The sequence below is a fragment of the Eremomyces bilateralis genome (genome assembly GCF_010015585.1).
Source record: "Eremomyces bilateralis CBS 781.70 unplaced genomic scaffold P152scaffold_6, whole genome shotgun sequence".
Classification (NCBI taxonomy): domain Eukaryota; kingdom Fungi; phylum Ascomycota; class Dothideomycetes; order Eremomycetales; family Eremomycetaceae; genus Eremomyces; species Eremomyces bilateralis.
In genome coordinates this window covers 707627-731165 of record NW_022985072.1, presented here as the reverse complement: position 1 = coordinate 731165, position 23539 = coordinate 707627, and the positions used below count along the sequence as shown (strand labels likewise).

Sequence of the window (23539 nt, the reverse complement as noted above, 5' to 3'; positions counted from 1 at the left end):
CCTCTCTTTGAGAGCGCGGAATCCGCAACTACAGACTCTTCGGGGTAGTAACAAAAGGAGCGACCGAACATTCATGATCTAAGGTCTTAACTTCGATGGATATCTAAGGCTGCTCAGGTTGTACTAGCAACAATTGCTCAAAGACTTCAAGGAGCACCCTTTATCGTCCTCGAAAATCTCAGGGGTTTGTCAGTCGAAATCTCGGCCGAGAATTACCCGATGGAGATGAGCTAGGTCTGGACAAAAACCTTAACATCAATGATCAACTATCCATTCAACGATATTAATCAATTGACCAATTCTTTTGAGCGGCATTTATACTGGTACCTAGCGCCATCGTGTCTACAATGTATTCTCCAACTCTTCGCTCCTTGTACCGCCGCTTCCTTCGCGAGCTTCCCGCGCGGTCGCCCACCACTACCATCCTCTCCGACCCATCGCCGCTGCAGTACCGCATCCGCGCCTCGTTTTCCAGTCCGTCCATCGCGGCCGAGCCCAATAATGAGGTGCCATCCGGTGCTGCGGAGGCAGATCAGTTCGTCCAGTATCTCACAGCTCAGAGGCAGTACACGACGCTGGTCGAGCGGTATAATCCGGGGGCGAGCATGAGCGAGGAGGAGAAGGTACGGTTGACGGCGAGGAGAGTGGGAATGGAGCTTCCGAAGGATGTGATGGGGGATAAGCTATAATCGGGCAAGAGATGTTGGATCCTGTGGAGGAGGAGCACTTTTACCTCCTTCGTTGGGAGTAGGACTTGCTTCTCGTCCACTTTCTGTCGAACGGTAAGGTAGTGGTCGTTTTCCAACAGGATCCGGTATGGAGTGGTTTACAACTGGCATGTACATGAAGATGCAGTCATTATTATGATATTCTTCGAAGTATCAGACTCCTGGTAAGTCAAATGCTAGTAGTCATATGAATCGGAATATTGACAGTCTCAGATGCGGTACACCATACAAACAGCGATGCTTGTCATTGCTCTATCGTGTCTCCTCCTCTCGACACGGATATCCGCTCGCGCTCTACCAGAATATGAGACCGGTTTCCAATCTGTGGTTCAGTCCTTATGGCAAACGACCATCCCACCCTTTTACAAATACGCCACCGGCTGTGCATTCACATCGACACTTACCGATGCACAAACCGAAGCCGTCGTTTTCCCAACATACGCAAACTGGACTGGGACAAATTGGCGCGCCCTCTTCCATGGCTTCCTCTTCCAAGAGCCCTGCATGTCAGAGGAGAGAATTGACACACTCTCAAATATCATCCTCAGCCTGGCTGGTGTTTCTGTCAGTGACATGCACCCGGCGCAAAGAGATCATGTACGGGATGCTTCGAGGGGAATCTTCACCATTCCGAAGAAAGGCCACGTAATATATCCGCACATCATCCTCCCATCTGGCCGGACAGGCACCGTGATTTCCACGACCGACCGGAACTCAGTGACCTCCGACATAATGGGCGATTTCCGCGATTTTTTTGACATCTGTGTTGATTGCGGCGTTTTCGACGGTGACCGTACGAACCGTATTCAAATGCTGAAATGGAACATGTCCAAGGCCACCATGGCCCCCTCTGTCAATTACAAATGCCCGAACATCTTCCTGGTCCCTCCCGACCATGGTCTTACCTTCGTCTCGGACGTCGACGATATCCTCCGCATCGTGAAGACTTGGCGCCCGGCCTATGCCATCATGACGCTAATCGCCTGGGATTTCACGCCGTGGCTGAACATGCCCAACATTTACCGCTACTGGGCCGCGAGATGGCCGAACACGCACTTCCACTACCTCTCCGACTGTCCCGACACCTTCAGCCCTCTATACCTCGACTTCCTCAACAAGCACTACCCTTGCGGCAGCTTCGACGACCGCGCCATGTCCACCGTCATGGGCTCTCGTGAGCGGGCGCACCGTCAGGTCATCGAGAGCTTCCCCAAGCGGAAATTTGTGCTGGTGGCCGACACGGGGAACCCGAGCAATATGATCCTGTTCCCGAAGCTCGCGAAGGAATATCCGCAGATCACATGCATCCTGATCCGCAACATCACCGTCACCGACCCTAGCCATTACCTCCATTTCGACCTCCGCGAGTTCGAGACGCTGGATCCGGACCGGTATATGTTCTTCAACGTGCCGAATGACCTGTATGGGATCGACTTCAAGAGGGGCGAGTGCCGGAAGCATCACATCCACCCGGTAACCCCGCCGGATGAAACCGATTCTCGGGTTACACCGCTTGGGGCGGCCATGACTACGGCGCGAGCCTGGTTTGGGTGGAAGTGGTGGTGCATGTGGTGGGGGGATCCGAGTAGTGATGAATGTCGCCTGATTCAAGGTGCGGAGCCGCCGTGGACTTGGGAACAGGTTGTAAATCAGAAGGTCACCTAAAGCTTTGTGTGGTCGCGGGTTTTGTGCTGTATTCGACATTTTCTCGGATGTGAAGCTCGTTCGGTTACCCTCTGGCGTTGTGGTTGGAGCGATGTGGTTGGTTGATATGGCCTAATTGGTCCTCAAATACCGCTCTCCTCAGTTCAATCATATCATGCATTCTTGGTTGTGCCTAATTCTAAGTCAATTCGTTGTCCAACGTAGGGTAGGATGAAATGGTCATGGAGGACAGAAGAAGTCTGGTCAGGTTCCTGATACAGCGGTCTGGTGGAACCAGAACAGAACCAAACTGAAGTTCAGGCGCTAAGGCAGCAATGCATTCAACTTTTGTGGGACTGGACTGATTCGACTGATTTAACCATCACTGAAATGTCTGATGCTCTTCTGTTGTCAAGGTCGCCCTTGTTATCAACCATAGTTACCACTTTCCAACGTCCTACACCGGGTATTACGGCTACGTCTGCTAAGATAAAATGCAATAGGGTCTTTACATCCATCAGTATGTGGACTCATCGCCCAGTCCGTTTCTTCTCTCTCTCACTGTAGTTAGGCTTTGCGAATGAGAGATTAAGCTCATGATAATTCTGCAGCGCTGTCTTTTCTACCATATTCCGGGTAGTTGATTTGGTCATACTTCTTTTTCTAGGACTCGTTAATTCAGGAGAACTGTGTTTTAGATATATAGTCATCTCTGTGGCACTGACTTGTGCCAATGATGCAGCTTGGTGAGTCTTAGCAGGAATCCGACCACCCCGAGACCATGATGGAACGTCCTATCTGTGCACAGGATCTTTAACAGACCTAATTGGCATCCGAGATAAATAAAGGATTAAGCGAGTGGGCCAACTGACAAAGTAACGATTAGAGTTCGAACGTTGCATCGACGATGTCACCGCCCAATCCCGAAAAGCTAGGCTGGCGTATTAATCGGAGACTAGCCGAATCATGACGTACCTCCGATATGCCCTACTTCGTCGCGCGGATCTAATCAGAGCCCTTCAAGATCGAGAGATCACTGTGCCTACGGAGCACCGACACGCACTACTACGCCCAGCGAGGGACGATGAAATCTCTGATGGCAAGTGTTACTTACTTCGCGAATTGATCCACGACACTGAAGATGGCCTTGATTGGTGCATTTACATCCTCATTATGCTAGCCTAGAGGTGAATTGCTTCTACTAACGTCCGATATGCATCAACTTTTTGATTCCTATACGATCTTAATTAACCTAGACGTGCGTCTATCACACGTAGCCCCAGTGAATTTGGCTAATAGATTTTCTAGGGCAACTACAAGGTTGTAGCCTTTCGACCTCTTCCGGGAAGTATTGCTGGCAAGCCTCTCGATCAAGCGCTATTTACTGGCCTAGATAGCAACGCAGACTGCTTGTAACAGACGGACTGCCCCTATGAGAGTAGGGGCTCATACAAATCCTGTATGAGGTGGAAATGCCTGTTGCAATAATGTGGCCTGGCGATAGAGGTCCGAAACGAATAACTACGAATAATACGAATAATATGAATAATTTGTGAATATGAATAAAGTCTTGGCGAATATGTGAATATGAATACGCCTTATATTCATATTCGCAATATTCATGAATACTTCACATAGATATAGGCAAATGAAATAGTAACATCTAAAGCCTCATTACTATAACATGTCAAGGAGTGCTTGGGACTGTCAATATAATAATCAAGGCGTAGATATACTGTCGATGTTCATTTGATCAAAAGCTTAATAGTCTGAATACATTAGATATATAAGTCGCCAAAGAAGAAAGGAAAAAGAAAAGGAAAGTAGATATCATAGTATACCACTATACTCTGTGTTTATCACCATCACGGTAGTTCTCTATACATTCCTAACGGCCACGAAGAGTCTCGGATAGACTATCAATTAGGAAAGGATTCGTTATTATAGTGTCCCTTCAGGAGTACAGGCCACCTCATCGTCTCTGCATTCAGAGAGTGTCTCCTAAGACCTAACACGTCTCGCGCACCACTAAAAAGACGTTCCACGCCTACTTCAGCAGAGGGAACTGGGAGATAGTCGCGTGCCGCTTGAGCCATGCAAGGGAAGTCAGGCGCATTTGCTTTCCACCATTTCAATACCCAGTCAGGGTCACCGTCCGCAAACGAGGGATGCGACCAGCTAGCCGGAGCAGAATCCAAGTATCGGTCGACGTCCGAGGCCTGCGCACATGGATATGGCTAAACCCGTTTAAGTGTCTTCCACAGTAACTCGGGCATACCTGATGGGCGTTCCGTCTCTAATGGTACACTAGGGTAAAATGGATATTTTTGCTTGAAGAATTCGCGCACTTCGGAAACGATTAGTTCAGCGCCCTCTTTGTTCATCTATGCTTCGATCAGGGATGTCTTGATACGCGGATCGAGGACGGCCACCACATAGTATAGGATGTTATCGTCCATCATCTTAGTAAACTTATCCATCTTCCCCTTCGCTCTTCCCACCGCCTCTCTAAGGTTGACACCCACGTCTTCAAACCCGCCTTTCGCCGTGTGAACTTCGTCCAGAAGGTCATCGAGGGCCTGATAGATTGGGAGGCAGTCCATAAGGCTCGGACAACTCCTTGAAACGTGGTTGGTATGCTCCCAAAACGGTTTTAGAATCCTCTCAATTCGCTCCAGGGTGGACCATTCTGCGTCTACAAGATGTAGTGTTCTCACGTCGGGGTGAGTGCGTATAAACTGTGTAAGCTCTCTTCGGAGGCGGATCGCCTCGGTGATCATGATATATGTTGAGTTCCATCGATTATCGACGTCATAGTTAATTTGCTTGGTCGGAGAGACGAGCTTCTAATCTTGGCGGCGCTGTGGACTTCGGGTAACCCAGAGGACGAGAAGACGGATCTTAGCAATAGCACTTTTCTCCTCACTCGTGGTTGGGAGGGGCTGGTTCTTATGAAGTTCTAGTTCATCCAACGCTACCTTAGCTTCCCTAATCGAACTCGATCCTAGAGCTGCTAGAATTTCCTTGCAGACGAGATTGATAATATGAGCCAAACAACGAATGAAGCTTCTCCGGCCATGGAACCGCATCAGTGGCTTAAGACCGAGGTCATTATCCGCATCCTTATATTCTTTCAGTAGCTCGGTATATAGAACATCACATAAGGTACCGTTATTGCCAGCGTTGTCGCCCGTGATGGTTAAAACTTTCGGAGCGATATCCAGTTCGTGAACCATGGTAAGAAGGTAATCGGCTAGGTTTTGGCCCGAGTGAGGCCCCTGGATTTCCGCAAAGTCTAGGAGGACTTCTCGCTTTTCGAAGCCTGGGTTGATCCAACGGCCGATCACACCTATGATCGGTAATTGATTCTCGGAGGTCTAAGCATCGAGCGACAGCGCAATGGAGTGGCAACTTTGTGCCAAGTCTTGCTTAAGCGCATTCCTTATTTTAGAGAACTTATCCTTGATTCGATTATAGAGAGTATCCGCGCTCTTAACGGGAAGCTTGATATTGACAGCTTCAAAGACTGTTTGAAATGAAGGATGCTCCACTACCGTGAATGGCTGCCGTGTCTGGACCACCCACTGAATCAATGCTTGCTTAATGCTTGGACTTGCCTTAGGAAGGCGGACGAATCGATCGAGGGAGGTTATCGACGTTGACGACTGGCTCGGCGAGTCGCGTTTTACCCTATGGCGGGTACGGAGGTGGGTAATGAGGTTTGAGGTCGATCCATGGCGAGCAGAATCGGTCGAGGACCAACTACAACGCTTGCACACAAATACTCGATCATTCTTAGGAGGCTGGCCCCATAAAGTTTCGAGCACGTTGATCCAAAAGTGCTCTAAAGCCCAGCTGGTTCGTGCCTTTGTTTTTCTGATCTGGCGTCTGGCCAGAGTGTTTAACTCAGTCCCGGTCGACGGCTCAGAGCTTGGAGGCTGAGGTTGCGAAGAGCAGTGAACTTGTGATATGGATACCGACTCAAAGGGTGTTAAGCTATTAGACACGACTGACTCGTATGATCTAGGAGACTCTTGAGGCTCGGACTCGAGTTTATCAGGAATATCCGGAGAAAGATCTAGGGGAGTAACATTCAATCCGTTGTTTAATTCCGCATAATCCCGGCGAGGGGCTTTTCATGTACTTCGGGAGAAGTCGATGCTAGATTGAGCCATGCTGCGTAGGAAATCAGGATCACGCTCGTTGCCACGATCCCAGACTTCATGGATGTTAAGTAAATCGATAGTGTTGTTTATTAAATAGGATTGAACGGTAGCATATGTAGGATCGTTAACGCGATAGGCGTGTCATAACAATCCAGGATTCGCGGCTTGAAGTAAACAAACCGTCATTCTCTATCACCGAAAGTCGAATACATGATTTGACGCGTCATTAACGTGTCAACTCATGTAACTTATTCCCGGTGCAAATTTAATAGTTATTTAATAGGTTTTGGAGGTTTTAGGCGGCGTTGACGTTTGAGAGGTAGTTTGCGGGGAAAGTTGAATAAAAATGATATTGGGAAGGAGAGGCAATCTTTGAATTTCTCTATCCCTACGATAGAATAGGGCCCCGTACCTACTACGTAGTAGACATACGGGATATATGGGATCCAAATTCATGGCAATTCATAGTACGGCTTAAAGCAGCGCAAAAAACACCTGCGTGCGTTCTGGCATAGGAACTGGACTCAAATCTGTCTATTGAGAAGCAAGACGATAGCATATAACTATATGGGAAGAGGAAATGGGTCGGCCCGGAACAACAAATACCCGGAGAGATATGTGAATAATATGAATACGAATACGAATATGAATATTGGGCATATTCATATGAATAATATGAATACGGGCCATATTCGTTTTCATTTATGGATATTCATTTCGGAGCTCTAGCCGTGGAACAGCCCCATAGATAAACGAAAACACTAATACGGAAGCCCAGCCCTGAGAAAAGCTTCCTTCGAAGCCATTTCTCGGTATCTGTGGGTTCTTGATTATCATCGAGCGGGCAGATTGGCCACAGAAGGTGTTCGTTGCTTGTGTTATATTCGTATTCTCTCGTAAACGGCCACAGAGCAAAGCGCCAGGGTAGTGCCATCGTTAATCCCAGCTAGCGGGCATATCCATAGAGCGTCTACTGGATGGAACACCACGGGGTCTTAGCAAGGACTACGTAGGCGTTATATTCATTAATACGAGCTAGGCGAGGAGGAGAATATATTACACAAGGTAATCCTATATCTTGCGATGTATCATGATGGCAGAACGTCAATGTGGTTATGACTGGGCAGCGCCTAGCTTCGATTCAAGTTCGAGCACTGGATTTTGTCAGGGATTGGCCGGTACCGTCAGTTTCGATCGTATCAAGCCTCGCAGTCTCCCACTTCTTAGCACGCGACCAAAAGGAACTCAAAGGCGGAGCTCGTCAATGCTAAGCAACGAAGGGTGGCGTAACTACTATTTTCGAATCTCAAGCGGCTGTGACGGAATGGGTTCGTCTAATGGGAGCATCCTATATGCTAAGAGTAAGCGAAGGAGATGCCTACTTCCGAATCCGTTCCCTCTATCTCTCCTACGTAAAGCGTCGGTGAACCTGCGCTTTCGTATCATGCTGCCGCCAATTGGCCTAGGGGTTGTTACTTGTTAGGAACATCACTGTGCACGTTAATCGACCACCACGAGTCAATGGAGCAGGACAACAAAACATCGACTCGGCTGTTCCCAAACTCCAGGTAAACAATTAGTTAAACCTAAACGACTAGTGTTAGACCTGGGCCGGGAGAACATCGGCAAGGCATTAGGTTGCATCGTTACCCACGTGAGCGACAGGCAGTACATGCTTTGATGCTTATATGAAACCTCATTAGCGATAGAGCTTCGCAGCCTTTCTCTGCCCTAGCAGTGTTCTGTTGATCCTTGGTGCGCAAATGTACCCCAGCGTCAACGTCAACTCGAATGCAATATGTCCCCCACATGCACCTAGTCCGGAAATTGGCCTTTCTGTCAAGAAGCTATGACTGCATGAGTTAGATGGTGAACGCCTATCTAACATTCGGGAATGACAAACATATATAAAGAGGCATCGAAGTGGTGGTAAGTGCTTTCTGGTAAGTAAGTGCAGTTGTCCTCGTTTCCTGCAGTGTTACACCCACCTTCTTTTAATTCAAGACAAGATGTTCCAATCACTTGCTGTTGTGCTATCGCTGCTGACTACCTCTATGGTAGCAGCGCACGGTGGTGTTATCGCGTACACCATCGATGGGCACCGCTATGATACGTAAGCCATTCCTCTGCCTTCCCCCTTGTTTAACAAGGGAATCGACGTTGACTATGATGTTCAACTCTAGTGCCACCGTTGGATCGGGAGCGTCCAGACTCAAGGCCACCCCCCGCGGCGGCCAGAACCTGCAACGACCATGGACGGGCCTTGGCCCCGTCCGCAGCGCTTCTAGCCCCGAAATGGCGTGCAACACGCCCGGTTCGCCCGTGAAGTTCACTGCCCCGGCAAAAGCCGGAGGCCAGATCAAGGCTCAGTGGAATCCGTGGCCCCATAATGGTGGCCCATTGTCGGTCTGGATGACCGAGTGCCCAGGCGACTGCGCCAGCTTCTCGAATCCCCACACGGCCCAGTGGTTCAAGATCCACGAGGACGGTCTGGCCGGCACGCAGAAGCTTATTAAAGCTGGCAACTCGCTCACCGTCACGATCCCCGCCGATCTCAAGCCCGGCAACTACCTGATCCGCCACGAGCTGATCGTAAGTCACCCTTCGAGCGGAGCTCGAGCCCCCTACTCAAAGAGTCCATGAATACTGTTTATTGACGCCGCAGAACTTGGCCCTCCCCCCCGCGGAGTTCTATCCCGAGTGCGCCCAGCTCCAGATCACCGGCAGCGGCAGCGTCTCGCCCGGGTCCCAGTCCCGTTCCACCCTCGCGGCCGCCTACAAATCCTCGCTGCCCGAGCTGGCCCAGAGCTACGACACCTGGAAGTCCAAGGCCAACCAGTACCGGTTCCCTGGCCCGGCCGTCTACCGTGGCGGTGCCGGCGGTGCTGGCGATGCCGTCAGTGCTAGCGATGCCGGCGGTGCTAGCGATGCCGGCGGTGCTGGCGATGCCGGCGGTGCTGGCGATGCGCCTAGCACTGGCTCCAGCGTCGGCTCCGGCTCCGTCTCCGGGCTGATGTCCGGCATGAACAACGGCGGCGCGGCGACGGGCTCTTCGGGCCTCAGCTCGCTATTCGGCGGCTCTAGCCTGTTCAGTGGCTTGGGGCTCTTCAACCGCCTGAGTCAAACTTAATATATCGCGACGCGGGGATTCGATGTGCCGAAGCGGTTTCCTGATGGGCCGTAAATAACTGGTTTAATGAGGTCGTGCTACTACCCGCGATGTTGGGCACTGCGAGGCTCGAGATGAAGCGTCGCGGCAGCATCCTCTTAGATAACCAGCTGGTTGGCAAGGCAAGGGAAACGACTATCACCGTGCAACACAGGGTCATCTAGCGGCCATAAACAGCTAGTCCAATGAAATTGCTTCGTGCGGAAGAGTTACCTGCCCCGACCGACGGTTCGTCCTGTCCGCTCGGAAGTCGTGTGTCGAATTTTGGGACAAGGTTTCGTAGGTGGCTTGCACTATATCTCCGGCTTCACCCCTACATGCCCTATCCGCATCTGCGTTCCCTGCGAAGTAGGGCAAGTCCGGGGCGTGGCAATTCTTTGGCAGCACAAGACCCTCATATAGTTGGTGCCTGAACAAGCCTATCACTATCACCGGGGTGTCAAAAATGACGGCGCAGGGGTAGATCAACAGAACTGAATGCCCTTGTGGACGTGTCGCCTCAAGGCTCTGGCACGCACACTGGGTTTGAGTCTAGATAGAAGGGCGAGTTCGATAACTCGTACAGCCTTCAGAAAATTCAGGTCAACCTGAACCTTTTTTCCCTAACCAGGACGCTTCGCGGGTTAAGCGGGGCTTTGCTCATAAATAACATATTCCACAAAGCGAGCGGTGCAGCTGAAAACACGCTTCGTCGGCGACGCGCCTTCACGACGCGACTGAACGCCCAATTCAAGAAAACTTACGGATCTAGAGGAGAGGATTATTATTCAACGTATCTTGGATCTAGATTCGCGAGGATTTGGGCCCCGGTTAGGTGGTGTTGAGGATATGGCCAATAAGCTACTTAGTGCTCGGGATAGCGGAAGCGTCGGCGTCAAATGGGCCTCAAACTTTGTTAAGAGGACCCCTGAGCTCAAAATGCGCTTCAATCGACGGTTAGACTACCAGAGGGCCCAGAATGAGGACCTAGAGATTATGAAGGGCTGGTTTGAGCTCGTACGCAACATTGTCGCCAAGTACGGCACCCATGAGGACGATATCTATAACATGGACGAAGTAGGCTCCCTGATAGTCCTTATCGCAACAGCCAAGGTTATCACAGCCTTTGAGAGACGCCATCGACCTAAAGCGATACAGCCAGGCAATCGCGAATGGGTCACGGTTGTTCAGGGAGTCAACGCTTAAGGCTGGCCTATCCCACCTTTCGTGATCTTCAGTGGACAATACCATTTCTCAGTGTGGTATAACGATGATATACCAAAGGATTGGGTTTTGACCCTAAGCGACAATGGGTGGACTACGAATGAGCTTGGATTTGAATGGCTACAGCATTTTGAGAAGCATACAAAGCCTCGTACAACCGGAGGCTGGCGTCTCCTGATCATTGATGGGCACGAGAGCCATAACTCGCTTTAATTCCAGGGGTTCTGCAAAGAGAAGAACATTATTACGCTTCGTATGCCTCATCACGCGTCCCACATCCTCTGGCCGCTTGATGTGGGTTGTTTTGGGCCACTGAAGAAGGCGTACGGATATCAGATTGAGGACTTGATACGGAACTCTATCAACCACATCACCAAACTCGAGTTCCTACCAGCGTTCGAAGCCGCACACGAAGCCGCTCTTACGAAGAATAATATCCATGGGGCCTTCCGAGGTTCAGGGCTAGTTCCGTACGATCCACAAGCCGTGATTTCGAAGCTCGACGTCAAACCAAGGACTCCGACTCCAGCCGCTGTGGACGCTCAATGGGAGACGAAAACACCAAGCAACGCTATTGAATTGACGGCTCAATCGAAGCTAATTCAAGGCCATATTAATGAACCATCAAAATAGCTCGCCTACGCCAATCAATGAGGCGCTTGATCAATTCGGCAAGGGCGCCTAGGCGATGGTCCATTCGCTCACGACTCTGAAGGGTGAAAACGAGAGCCTTCGAAAGGCAAACAAGCTCGCAACACAACGAAGACAACGAAAAAAAACGGATTCAGGAGCGAGGGTCTTTGACTATTGGGGAGGGGCAGGATTTAATTAATCATTCCGCCGTTGAGTCCCAAATTTCTCAAGGAATGCGTCAAAGTCGTATCCGAGAGGACGGGACTGCGACGCGTCGAAGGCGATGTGGACGCTGCCGTGAGGTAGGACATCGTATTAAATCATATCCTCTAGGTCAGCAAGATACTGTAGAATAGACTAGATATTAAAAATAATTGATTTTATTTGGCGTTGTAAAGATATCTACTTGTGAGTAGTTTGCTATGGTTGGGGTGCGCCGCTCGCTTGTGGGATACGTTAGGTATATGGATATAGTAGTTATTGATGATAAGGACCTACTTGCTCTTAGTTCAGATGCTCAACCTTGAAACCGTCCCAGTTCTCCAGCTTCTGTCTGCACATCTTCTCATAGAGGTCGATGCCGGCGGGGAACGTAAGCATCTGCGTCTTCCTCCCAGCTACGTTGCCACCATTCCACCACGAGTCTGTAAAGCGCACCAGCAAATTCTCGCACATGCGCTCAATCAAGTCCCTCCACTCATCCTGTGCCGTCTTCTCTGCTTCGACCGATCGTGCGCCTTCGGCTTCCGCGCGGGCAATGACGTCAACGATAAAGTCTACCTGGCACTCGAGGATGGTTGGGCCGTTGGAAAAGGCCGTGGGCGCTACTCAAACGGTTAGCTCCGCACCAATACGCAGGTCAGTAAATATACCTTGCGGGCTATACACCATAAAGGCATTGGGGAAGCCGTGGATTAGCATGCCAAGATAGCTCGCAATCTCCTGTTCCCAAAGGTCCTTAATGTCAACGCCATCCTTGCCCTTCAGGCCCATTTGCGTCAACCTGTCGCCGGTCAGCATTCATATCGAGCCTTCAAGATGCGTTGTAATAGACGTACGATCCAGAGAAGCTGTCAAAGCCAGTGGCGAGAATCACAATATCAAAATCACGTTGTACGCCATCTTCTGTGAGCATGCCAGTCTTATTGAAAGTCTTCAAGGGGGTCGTTTGCAGTTGCACAATATCGACATGGTCCTGGTCCAGCATCTCGTAATAGTCCCGCTCCAACGGAGCACGCTTGGTGCCAAAGTAATACGGCGGTTCGGTGGGTGCCATGAGCTCCGTCTTTGCAGCATTCTTCATCCTCGCGCGAACCTTGGACGCCCAAAAATTGTATGCCTCGCGGTTGGCCTTGGCATCCATGGCGCATTCTTTAAAGTTGGTCAAGGGAAAGTTGAACGCGCCGCGACTCCAGGACTCTTCCCAGTGCGCATTGCGCTCCTCAGGCGAGAGATCCCAAAAGCCGACCTCTGGTCTCGCGATGGGGAACCCGGCGGCAGATTGGCGGCCCGCCCCGAACATGGCAGGATAGTAGCCCTTGAGGTGCATCTGCTCCTCCTTCGAGATGTCGCGCTGCTTCATGGCAATGCAGTAGCTCGGCCGCCGCATAAATACCGTCAGGGCATCAGCTTCTTTGGCGACTTCCTGCGTGATCTGAACGGCAGTAGCACCGGCTCCAATGATGGCAACCTTTTTGCCCTTGACGCTCAGATCCTCGGGCCAAAAACCGGAGTGGTGGACAACGCCCTCGTAGTTTAAGAGCCCCGTAAACTCTGGGTAATGTCTTCGGTGAAGGAGTCCCGTAGCGAGAAACAGGTATTTGCACTGGGCCATGTGGCCGGCCTCTGTCTTTACAATCCATTTCCCTTTGGCATTGTCCCACGTGGCACTATTCACTCGAGCATCAAACTGGGTGTCTTTACGAATTCCCAAGACCTTGTCAATATGGTCAAAATGCTGTCGAAGCTCCTTATGATCGGGGAACCGAGACGACCAGTTCCAGGTGCTGTAGACCTCGGGGATGCTTAATGTGTAAAAGGGAAATTCAGAGTCGACACGAGCTCCTGGATACCGGTTCCAGTACCACACGCCCCCAATATCGGATCCGGCCTCGAAGCACTTGACATTCAGGCCCAGCTTGCGAAGCTTGTGGATCGCGTACACGCCGCCGAATCCTGCGTTTGGACATGAGCGGACGAAAACTATAGGGCGAAAAGAAAAACATACCTGCTCCTACGACCAGAACGTCGCAATTTACGATTGCTCCAAGGGAGCCATTTACTGTGGACATGGTGGAATAGTCTGCAGAATGAGCTCAACAAGACGAGATGCGCACTGCCTGGGCAAATCTGAAGCGACGCCGTCACAAGACATACGTACCATATCGCCAAGGCAGCGAACCGGCAACGTCGCGATGGACATCGGATAGTATTTTGAACCAAGGTTGATCCGAATTGGTGCGGGGATATCCAGCGCCATCCAAGATATTCGGCTTCGACGCTTCGTTGCCCCGCACCGGTCAGGATCTGTGGATAACGTATTTCAGATAGTAAATTCCGAGTTCTGACTGAAGAGGAATAGTAAGTAGATATCCAATGGTAATAGCGATCGACTGCATTTCTGCGGACTATTAGAACACTGGGACCTGTATCGGAGGAATCTTTTTGAACAGTCAAAACGCTACCGTCGACAGGGAGAACGGCTGAGACTTCGACTTGATGGACGGAATGTTCGTACACTACTGGCGCGCAAGAGCACAAGGAATTAGAGTGCTCTATATGGTCAGCAGATAGCTTGGTTACAAGAAAATGTTGTGAACCCGCGCCGCGTGGTTCTTAAAGTGCATCTCGGAGCTCAACGACTCCTCGCAGAGCGGGTGAGGACATTCCGGCTCTTTCGACCAATCGTGGTGGCGTAGATCTGCTCCTGAGGTGCTAGCGAGGTGAGCTTCAGTCCTCATCATCTAAGAGCTAGGCGGAGCTTCATTGTATACCTATGTTGATAATGTTATATTAAAATATCGAAAACTGCACGAATAAAGTGCAAGTAGTCTACCTAAGGTGTGATCTACAATGACAAATGGACAACCGCAGATGTCCAGGCAGACGGAAAGTCGAGCCCACAATTTCCAACACTACAGCCAAATTATTCCTTCTTGACCTTCTTGTTTTTGGGAACTCGAACTAGCCAGTAGAGTCCGAGAGCAGCAACGATGTTGAAGACACAGAAAACCCACATCAGGCCGAAATCCATCCACCTGTTATCGAAGCTTACGCCGAGCGCCGTGAGGAAGCTATTCGTGTCGGTAACAGGGCAGTACTGACATTCGGTGTTGTTCCCAGCATTGGGATTGAGAATAGAACCGCCCGCATTGTCGATGTACTGCGTCAGGTACTCGCCGCATGTGCGTCCGATGGGTGGCATAAAATGTATAATCTCCTCCGAGGCGCAGCGCATGGGGGCATTTGCTAACGCAGTGCCCAAGAATCCATCGACGATATATGTGAGCGGATTTACCCGGTACATGAAGATCCAGAAGCCTGGGAGTTCGTTGGGCGGGGCGATAATCCTGTCGATGGCAATCAGTAACACGTTGAGAGGAACACTTTGAACTAGGACAAACTTACCCGCAAAAAGCGTACATCATGATGAAGAGGAGGGTAACAATGACGCCTCCCAGTTCGGCACTATCAAGCCCAGCTATCACCAAATAGGTGAAGGTGCTGCTGAAGACGAGGAACATCCAGACAAGAAGACAGAGAGTGATGGCACGTGAGTGAACCGAATCTGTATAGGCAGCATTTCGGTATAGGCCAATTGGGAAGTACCAGCACACGAAGCAGAAAACTGCCATAAGCTGTGATAGGTCAGCACGCTTTAAACCGAAGTCGATGACTAGGAACTTCATACCGAATTCCAAAGGGTCTCAACAAGAATGTTCGCCACGAAAAACGCCTGCCAGGAATAGGCTTTCGACGGCCGCTCCCGAGCCTCATATAATGTTCGCTGAGATATGAACGTGGGCATGGTCTGATTGACGATTTGTGGGAAAACCATAAGGACCATCAAAACTCCGAACATTTGATTTTGAAGACCGCGGGAAGTATTTTCCGCGTTGATGAAAGAAAGACCGATGAGCAGCACCTGTGAGAATTAGCTCCAACTGATTCTGGGTAAAGTAAAACGGAAGACTTCTCACTGTTCCGATGGATAACAAGGCTTTGGAATATATGTACGAAGGACTGCGCCAATATTGCCCAAGAACCCGATTTGTTACTTCCAAGAACTGGACACTGAATGGAGCGGCAAACTCCTCAAAATCCAAGGCGTCTTTTGGTGATGGCTCAGTCTTTTTTTCAAAATTGCTCAACCTGACCAGCTCGTGTTGGACTTCCTGGTACTCGGGATTCGTACGCCACAAAGCGGGCCAGTCGATATCAGTGTGAGCCCCCGGAGCGGCTCCGATCACTTCTAACATATACTCGGCAGGGTTGGTACCGGGCAGGCAGTCAGGGGCGCCATGGCGGACGAAATAGTCGACTAAGACCTTTGAGTTTTTGCCAATCTCGCCAAAATAGACCGTTCGACCCCCGCTGGCTAATAGAAGAAGCCGATCAAATCGTTGAAACAATACAGCAGAAGGCTGGTGAATGGTGCATAAGACGGCTTGTCCGCTCCCTGTCAGCTTTTTCATCAGGCTGGAGATCGACCACGAGGTTTGACTGTCTAATCCAGAAGTAGGCTCGTCGACTTCAATAGGTTAGCTTCAAATGTTCCGTATCAGCGGCAATAACTTACGAAAAAGGAGCAAATCTGGACGAGCCGCGAGTTCAACAGCGATCGTGAGCCTCTTGCGCTGCTCTACATTGAGGCCCTCTCCAGGGACGCCGATGACAGCGTCTGCGTAGTCTTCCATGTCGAGAAGTGTGATAACCGTGTCCACATAGTCGAGCTTTTCCTGGCGGGAGTAGCGGGCCGGTTGGCGCAGAAGAGCACTGAAATTGAGTGCTTCTCGCACAGTTGAAGTGTGAAGGTGGAGATCTTGCTGCTGAACATAACCGGTCTTGCGCTGGAAAGATCGATCTCTGAGCTTTCCATCGACCAGCATGGAGCCACTGATCACCCCCATGGTAACCCGGCTAGCAAGGACATCAAGGAGTGTTGTCTTGCCCGCTCCAGAGACGCCCTGTAATCACAAAGAAGCAGATGGTTAACTGATGTTGGCAGTCCGCGATGCAGCTCCTGAACTTACCATTAAAGCAGTCAAAGTGCCAGGCTTAATCCAGCCATCTACGTGGTCCAAGATTCGTCGCTGTTCCCCCTTGATCTTTATATCGTAACAGATATTCTGCCAATGGAAAACAGATGTCTTGTCCTCCATACCGGTCACCTTTTCCGACTCACCAGGGCTGTTGAGTGACGATTTAGCGACTTCGCCAATTTCGATATCTGTAGTCATCCTCTTCGAAAGCTTTGCCAAAGCCCTGCGAGTGAAGACGAGCACCTCACCTTTAGATCGTTCTGAAGCGACGTACTCTGTGGCCACCAAATGCAAAGCGAGGAAAAATATCAGGAATGCCGCCAGAATTCCCAGGTTCCGCCATTTATGAGAGTTGACGAAGCCGAACGAAGCCTCTACGAATGCAGAGCCGTCGACGAAATCTTGACCCGGAACCGAACCTGCTGTTGAGCATGCGCGCTGCATGCCTGAAATGAATTCATAGCCGGGCCCTGAAGGAATGAAGTTCGCACATGGAAACGGACGCCCGCTGAACTCGTTGAGAAAGACGCTCTCTATCGCATAGTAGATCGGATTCAGCCATCGGGTCCATCCAATCCAGCCCAGCATGTATTTTGGGGGAATCGCGAACCCAGAATATAAGACAATGATGAGGAGGATAATTGACGCCGGTCCCATAGCCTGAGACATCGACTTCGTGACGGATCCGATGAACCGAAACATCATCGACATCATTATCACTGTGACGATGGAGAAAAGGTAAAAAAAGAAGAAGGGACCAGGCTCGCGTCGCAGATTGCCCATGAAGTATAAGGCCATATTGACAATGGTGGCGTTAACGATCTTATAGGGCAAATCCACCACCATGGCTGATAGAGCTTCGGCGCTGGGATGATAGAGGGCATATCGGGAGTGTTTTTCAACAACTCTACGTTTCGCGTAGAGCGTCATAATTTCGAGGATGCTGCCGAAGGCATTCAAAAGAACAACCATGAAGAGCAAGATGCACCGCCCGAAAAATCCGGTCGTGTCTGCTGGGACGTTGTAAAGGACACTGCTGAGAATCAATCCCTCGAAGATATTGAGAATCAGCATGGCGACAGTGACACTTGGGTCGGACTTGAGGAGCGTCCAAGAGCGCCACATGGTGAGAGCTGCCTGCTCGAGGTATGACAGAGTGAACGGCGACTTCTCACGCTGCGAATCGGATTGGTCGATCTTGCGAGACTCGAGGAACTTCTGGTAGTGGTCTCCGCCGAACGGGTGGCGCCGGTTGTAATCTTCGATTTCGATCATCAGGCGAGCGCGGTGCTGACTGTTTTTCCAAGCTTGAGCAAACTCCTCAGAACTCCTTGGAGTCCGACTTTCCCAGCCCGGCTTGATAATTCGCTCGGATGCGTTGGTCATTGAGGTGAGGAAGTCGGCAGTAGTTTGTTGCTCAGGGCAAACGAAGCCCAGTTCTTCAAAGTAGGATTTGGCTTCAGAGGTCTTGCCAAAGAATATCTGTCTGCCTTCGTACAGAACGATCACTTTGTGAAAAAGCTTTGATATGGTTAGAATCTCTCAAAATCGTTTTCTAAAGGGAGGAGCTTACTTCATAAGCGGCTTGTGGTGCTTGATACAAGGCCACACACGACGTGCTGCCCATGATATCGGCCTGTGTCCTCAGAGCGCGGCAGAACTCAATTGCATTTGCAGAGTCAAGACCTCTAGTACTGTTATCCCAACATTGGAGAGGAGAATAACTCAACGCCGCCTCCGCAATGGTCACACGTTTCCTTTCACCACCGCTAACTCCTCGGATGTACTGGTCTCCTACTCGGGTGTTCTTGGTGTGAGAAATACCGAACATTGCCATGATCACGTCGCGAAGATGCTCAGCATACTCGACTCGAGAGATATCTTCCGGGATATTCTTGGGGCACCGGGCTCGAGCAGCAAAGTAGAGAGTATCCCCGACGGTCAGGTGCGGAAAGTGATCATCCACCTCGGCGGTGTATATGGCCTCCCCCCGGAATGCCGTGCGCATCTTCTTCGGGGGAATGCCCGAATAGTTGATGTTGGCGTCGACGTGAAATCCATACGTGTCGCCAGCAATGGTCCGTAGAAGCGTTGAGCATCCCGACCCGGGCGGTCCGAGAACAGCGAACATTTCGCCACTATGAACCACGCCATCCAAGTCACGGAGTATGTCAATGCGCTGCTGCTCCTTGCAAAAAAGCTTGTTGAATACGTTCACCCCGTCGAGGAACACATTGCCAACACTCTTCTGGAAACCGGTGGCAGACCCAAAGCCGTAAGCGTTGAGATTGGTCCATGAAATGCCCGTGGTCCGTGGTGGGTTGCCTCCAGAGGTGCTGGTGCGAAGGTCGAAGAAGGATTTTGCCCAAAGTCTGGCGCTGAATAGGGAACCGTTGGGGTCGAGTGGTGAATTTTGTTGCACTGGGAACAAACTGCTGGAAGCCGAGTGAGACATGTTTGTCAAGCTCCGAACGAGTTCAGAGACCTCCTTGTTCATACGCAGTTCTTGGTCTAGAGCACCGTCGTGTTTGTTGCAATCATTTTCTATGATAGATGTTGTTGTCGTAGACTCGGATGGAGCTGCTTTTGGATGGCGTTGGTCCTCCATAGCCCATGCAAGAAAGAAGAATCAGTTGTAAACGAGTGTCGATTAATTCAATAAGAAGAGTAAAGCTGCTATCTAAAGCGCCTTGAAGAACTCGAATAAACTTCAATTCAAATAGAAAATGACGATTGAATTACAAAAAAGACAGATATAAGTACACCGGAGTCATGTCAATCCTGTGGCTCTGCCTTCTCCCATGCGGATCGAAGATATGCTTCTACAATGCGAAGACGCCTTTGCCAAGGGTAATAGTCCATAATTCTAGCATTCGGAGAGAGGATTTGGCAGATACGGATTCCGCGGCTGTGCTGGCCAAGGGCAAATCTAAGGGCGACATAAGGAGTAGCCAAGACTGCGCGGAGGTATCTGCGGAGGCATGAGATTTCAACATGTCGGAACGCGGATTCCGCGGAATGCTGTTCACCACTGTCTCCGCTAATCCTGAATTCTCTGCATTCGATGGTTGGAGCGGTGACGACTGTTCAAGCAGCCACGATGACACAGCATCACAAGCTATTTGCATAGAAAGACATACGACCATTTCAAGTTGGGCTGATTGAAGAAAAAGAAGAAGAAGAAGAAGGAGAAGAAGGAGAAGAAGCGGAGAGATTCTCGATTCAGTTGGCAATTGGTAAGACTTAGGAGTAGGAGAGGTTTCGTATTGTGGCGCATACCATCCCCAGGCCAGCATCCTGTGGCGCAGCATACCTTCACCAGTCCACCCTCACTGCAGGCTGTCAGGACAGTACCCATCTGGACATCATCAAACAGACCACTGCAGATATCAGACTTCAATTCTGTTCTGTAATGGGTTCAACCCTCGACACAGGCGTTGCTTGAAGAAAACAGGATGTTTGTACGGAGTAGGTTCAAATGGACAACACCGGCAAGGACGTGGAGCTTCATTGGTCCAGGATATCTGACCGTAGTGCTTGAAGGCTTGAAGCGGATTCACTGGTATTACAACTGCTAATATTTGGGGCAGAAACCGCAGCTTGCTGTTGAATCCTCCTTTTGAATCCTCCTTATCGCTACCGAGTTTGATATCGGTCTGTAACGAGTGGACTTATGATCGGAGCCGAGTAGGCGAGCACAGAGTCGGGAGATTGTTCCCTTGCAACTTGCTCATGCATTTTCATCCCACTTGCGGACGACCCCGCCGGATCGGTTGGGATGCCCTGTCCCATCACCCGCTAACTTTAGCATGGAGGTGATCGTTTCTTTGCTCGGTCCAATCGTCTTCCCGTCGCGTTGCCCAGGGCGCTAAAACGACGTGCCTGGCATCAGCCGTCACACGGAGTCAAGCCAATCAGCGGGCCGAGTCGAATCGTCAATATCACTCTCCCCTCAATTCTTCACCATCCTTGTAACCGCTCGACGTCTCGACGCTGACTGGATCAATGGGATTGGCGATATGCACAGGAACACTACCAGTTTTCGTCGCCAGCAGGTCGGATGCTGTGTACGCCTCGAGGCCCATTGGCCGGCCACTTTGCGGCTTACCATGCTCGTCAAGAGGAACATTGGCTCGCATGACATGACTTTCGTACCGGAGCCCATCACATCTCTCGCATGATTTGCATTTTGGACAAGTCAAGATCGCCGCCCTCTGATATACGTGACACTTGCCCGTTCCATCGAACTCCTGTCTCCACAGGATGAGTTCGACCTCCAGCATATTAATCCCCCTCCGCGACAAGCTGTAACTCCCACAGCTTCAGCAACGATGCTCCTCTCACTACCGGGCAATCCTGCTCATCTCCTCACTGTGATTCTCTGTTTCTACTGTACCACAGCAGCCGCCCGACCCGGACTTTCGCCACAATCGCAGTTGGATATCGCAGATGTGAAGAAACGAGGATTATTGGAACCACCCGCACATCCAGTGGAGAAGTCGATATTGCCCGCGCAAATCTGCGGCATTATCGGCGCATATTGCGTCTCAGTTGTCGTGGTCGGATTCTTGATCCTCGTTATCGGCCGACCCAAGAGACAGAGGGCCATGGCTGGCGACCCGGCACCTGAAATAGAAATGACCAAGTCCCCGGCACAGGCATTCGATCCGTCGCCGGTATCGCCTACAAGCACCTCCCGATCGTGGATCAAGGGCAAGCTCAACCTCACCCACAGCATGAAAAAGAGCGTGACCAGCTTGACCTCTCGAGGCGGCAGCACTGCACCGAACAGTCGGGCTACCAGTCAACCGAATAGTCCCGGCTTTGCCTCATTTGACGAGAACATCATCCAGCGCGACAGAGAGGATCGGCAAAAGGAGATGGATAGACTCTATGCAGCGGTCATGGAGCATGACGCGAAGAAAGCGTCGCAGAGCGAAATATTCGCTATCGAGGATGAGGACGAAATCCAACAGACACACCCTGAAGACGTACCATGCAATCCACAAGATAAACGCATTCTTCGCGTCAAGACGGACGCCGAACGACTCGACATCCCCGGCCCACATAGCCCATCAAGTCCACGGAGCCCCATCCGCGCCATATATCCTCCGGATAGCGAGGGTCCCAGCGGCCCGAGGAGTCCCACCTCCCCAATCCGAGCCGGAGCCGGATTCCATCAAGATCACCAACATCGACAACAAGCCTTCCTCGCCAACCCTCCGACACAAACCGGCCCGCCGCCAACATCACCGAAGCGGAACCTTCTCCGCCGGGAAAGTCGAACATCTTCCATGGGCTCTACAGCCAGCACAAGTAAGACGCGGAAAGCGCTCCGGAATCTTCGCATTAGTGCTCCCATTCGCAAGGAGGATGGCAGCGAGGACGAGCGCGCCCCACTATCCCCACGCTTCTACAACCCTGGGCCGCCACCGGAACCTCCGTCAAACCCAAATACACCGCACACATCGCAGACTTTCGCCAGCCAGGGCACCATGGAGTCCCCTCCCCTTCCTTCCGGCATACCGCAGCCTCAGCCCCAGCCTCAACCCCAAGTCGAGGACTACGCCGATGAGGAGCTCGACCAACCCGCACCCCTTCCCAACCCCGCCCCCCACCGCGGACCCTACATGCACTCCCCTGACCCCGCCGCCCCCCGCCCCTTCAACAACTCCAAATCCGCCTCCACCTCCAGCGGCGCGCTCCCTCTCCGCGCCATGGGCGGCGACTCCTTCGCCCCCGAAGCCACCAAGACGACGTACGTGGAGCGGAAGCGCGATCGGCTAATGCAAGGGATCCCACGGACGGTGCGCACGCCCAATACGGCGGGGGTGCCGCATACGCCGTATAGTCCGTACATGCCGTTCACGCCGATTACGCCGGTGACGCCGCATTTGGTGGGGCAGCGGGAGCGGAAGGAGAAGAAGAAGTGGGAGAAGAAGGTGTATGGGAGTCCGACGGCGGAGCTGGTGAAGAGCCCGGCGGAGATTTGGGATGATGGGTATTAGGTTTCATGGGGGATTGACGGGGGATTTCGTTTGGGGGATTTTGGGGATACAATTCTTAAAGGGATTATGGGAGTATTGAGAAATGGCTGATGATGATCTTTCTTACCAAGGCAGGTAGGGATACCTTGCATTGTAATATTTTTATATTTTCTTGTATAGCAGCGAGTTGTGGTTTGATCCTTTGTGCAGGACGACAGCATCACTCCTTAGTCCTTGCTTAGGATTGGTAGACGTACAAAGAAACATGGTCAATATAGTATGCAAATAGTAGAGATCGAAATGATGTGCCAAGTAACATGTGACATATTAAGATACTGTTTGGATTTTCAAGTTCCAACACAAGGTTTAGTGATTGAAATACCGCAACTCGAGCATTGGTTGTGTATTGTTCTCCTAATAGTTGTTTTTCTCCTGGATGATTAAAAGTTCTTTTCTTCACAACCAGATTATTTCATCTGCTTTATTGCCTCAGGCATTCACAGGCGTTATCTCACGTGACCACCACCCACCCAAAATTTCTTTGTGGACTCCCATCAACGCGAAACTCCAAAGCCTCTAAAAAAACCTTTGGCCTTGCCTCTTCGCATCCACGCTTTTCAGTCTGAGTTTCTTTCAAAGAGCCTCATTCTTGTCTTTCTTCTCTTCACTAAATCTCGGATCTGAAGCCCAAAAAAAATTGAAAATCCTGAAAATCCCGTCGAATTCCACGACAACACTCCATCTCCAT

At 50.8% G+C, this 23539-nt stretch overlaps 6 protein-coding genes across 6 annotated transcripts; 4 read left to right on the top strand and 2 right to left on the bottom strand.

Moving 5' to 3' along the window:
• Positions 1-272: 272 nt before the first annotated feature.
• Positions 273-815, top strand: P152DRAFT_292932 (uncharacterized protein). Its single transcript, XM_033675031.1, has one exon. The coding sequence runs from the start codon at positions 348-350 to the stop codon at positions 687-689; it is 342 nt and encodes a 113-aa protein (XP_033535449.1). The 5' UTR covers positions 273-347; the 3' UTR covers positions 690-815.
• P152DRAFT_292929 (uncharacterized protein) lies at positions 792-2648 on the top strand. The gene is made up of 2 exons (XM_033675030.1): positions 792-892; positions 942-2648. Exon 2 carries the CDS (start codon positions 942-944, stop codon positions 2391-2393), a length of 1452 nt encoding a protein of 483 aa, XP_033535448.1. The 5' UTR covers positions 792-892; the 3' UTR covers positions 2394-2648.
• A 5800-nt stretch (positions 2649-8448) lies between these two features.
• P152DRAFT_292887 (uncharacterized protein) lies at positions 8449-9780 on the top strand. Its single transcript, XM_033675029.1, has 3 exons — positions 8449-8651; positions 8722-9130; positions 9204-9780. Exons 1-3 carry the CDS (start codon positions 8548-8550, stop codon positions 9666-9668), a joined length of 978 nt encoding a protein of 325 aa, XP_033535447.1. The 5' UTR covers positions 8449-8547; the 3' UTR covers positions 9669-9780.
• Positions 9781-12047: 2267 nt separating this feature from the next.
• P152DRAFT_465630 (FAD/NAD(P)-binding domain-containing protein) lies at positions 12048-13834 on the bottom strand (the record flags this gene model as incomplete). The annotated part of the gene is made up of 4 exons (XM_033680641.1): positions 12048-12367; positions 12416-12546; positions 12602-13718; positions 13771-13834. 4 exons carry the CDS (start codon positions 13832-13834, stop codon positions 12048-12050), a joined length of 1632 nt encoding a protein of 543 aa, XP_033535446.1.
• An 854-nt stretch (positions 13835-14688) lies between these two features.
• P152DRAFT_394407 (ABC-2 type transporter) lies at positions 14689-19301 on the bottom strand (the record flags this gene model as incomplete). The annotated part of the gene is made up of 7 exons (XM_033676254.1): positions 14689-15112; positions 15171-15400; positions 15454-15687; positions 15743-16293; positions 16342-16729; positions 16796-18325; positions 18378-19301. 7 exons carry the CDS (start codon positions 19299-19301, stop codon positions 14689-14691), a joined length of 4281 nt encoding a protein of 1426 aa, XP_033535445.1.
• Positions 19302-20864: 1563 nt separating this feature from the next.
• Positions 20865-23060, top strand: P152DRAFT_457183 (uncharacterized protein). Its single transcript, XM_033679178.1, has one exon. The coding sequence runs from the start codon at positions 21136-21138 to the stop codon at positions 22810-22812; it is 1677 nt and encodes a 558-aa protein (XP_033535444.1). The 5' UTR covers positions 20865-21135; the 3' UTR covers positions 22813-23060.
• The last annotated feature ends 479 nt before the right edge of the window (positions 23061-23539 follow it).

Excerpts from the sequence above, each read along its gene's own strand:
- P152DRAFT_292929 (XM_033675030.1), top strand. The coding sequence starts at position 942 with ATGCGGTACACCATACAAACAGCGATGCTTGTCATTGCTCTATCGTGT.
- P152DRAFT_457183 (XM_033679178.1), top strand. The coding sequence starts at position 21,136 with ATGCTCCTCTCACTACCGGGCAATCCTGCTCATCTCCTCACTGTGATT.
- P152DRAFT_292887 (XM_033675029.1), top strand. The coding sequence starts at position 8,548 with ATGTTCCAATCACTTGCTGTTGTGCTATCGCTGCTGACTACCTCTATG. Across the intron at positions 8,652-8,721 it reads GATGGGCACCGCTATGATAC|TGCCACCGTTGGATCGGGAG; the intron begins GTAAGCCATTCC and ends GTTCAACTCTAG. Across the intron at positions 9,131-9,203 it reads TGATCCGCCACGAGCTGATC|AACTTGGCCCTCCCCCCCGC; the intron begins GTAAGTCACCCT and ends TTGACGCCGCAG.
- P152DRAFT_292932 (XM_033675031.1), top strand. The coding sequence starts at position 348 with ATGTATTCTCCAACTCTTCGCTCCTTGTACCGCCGCTTCCTTCGCGAG.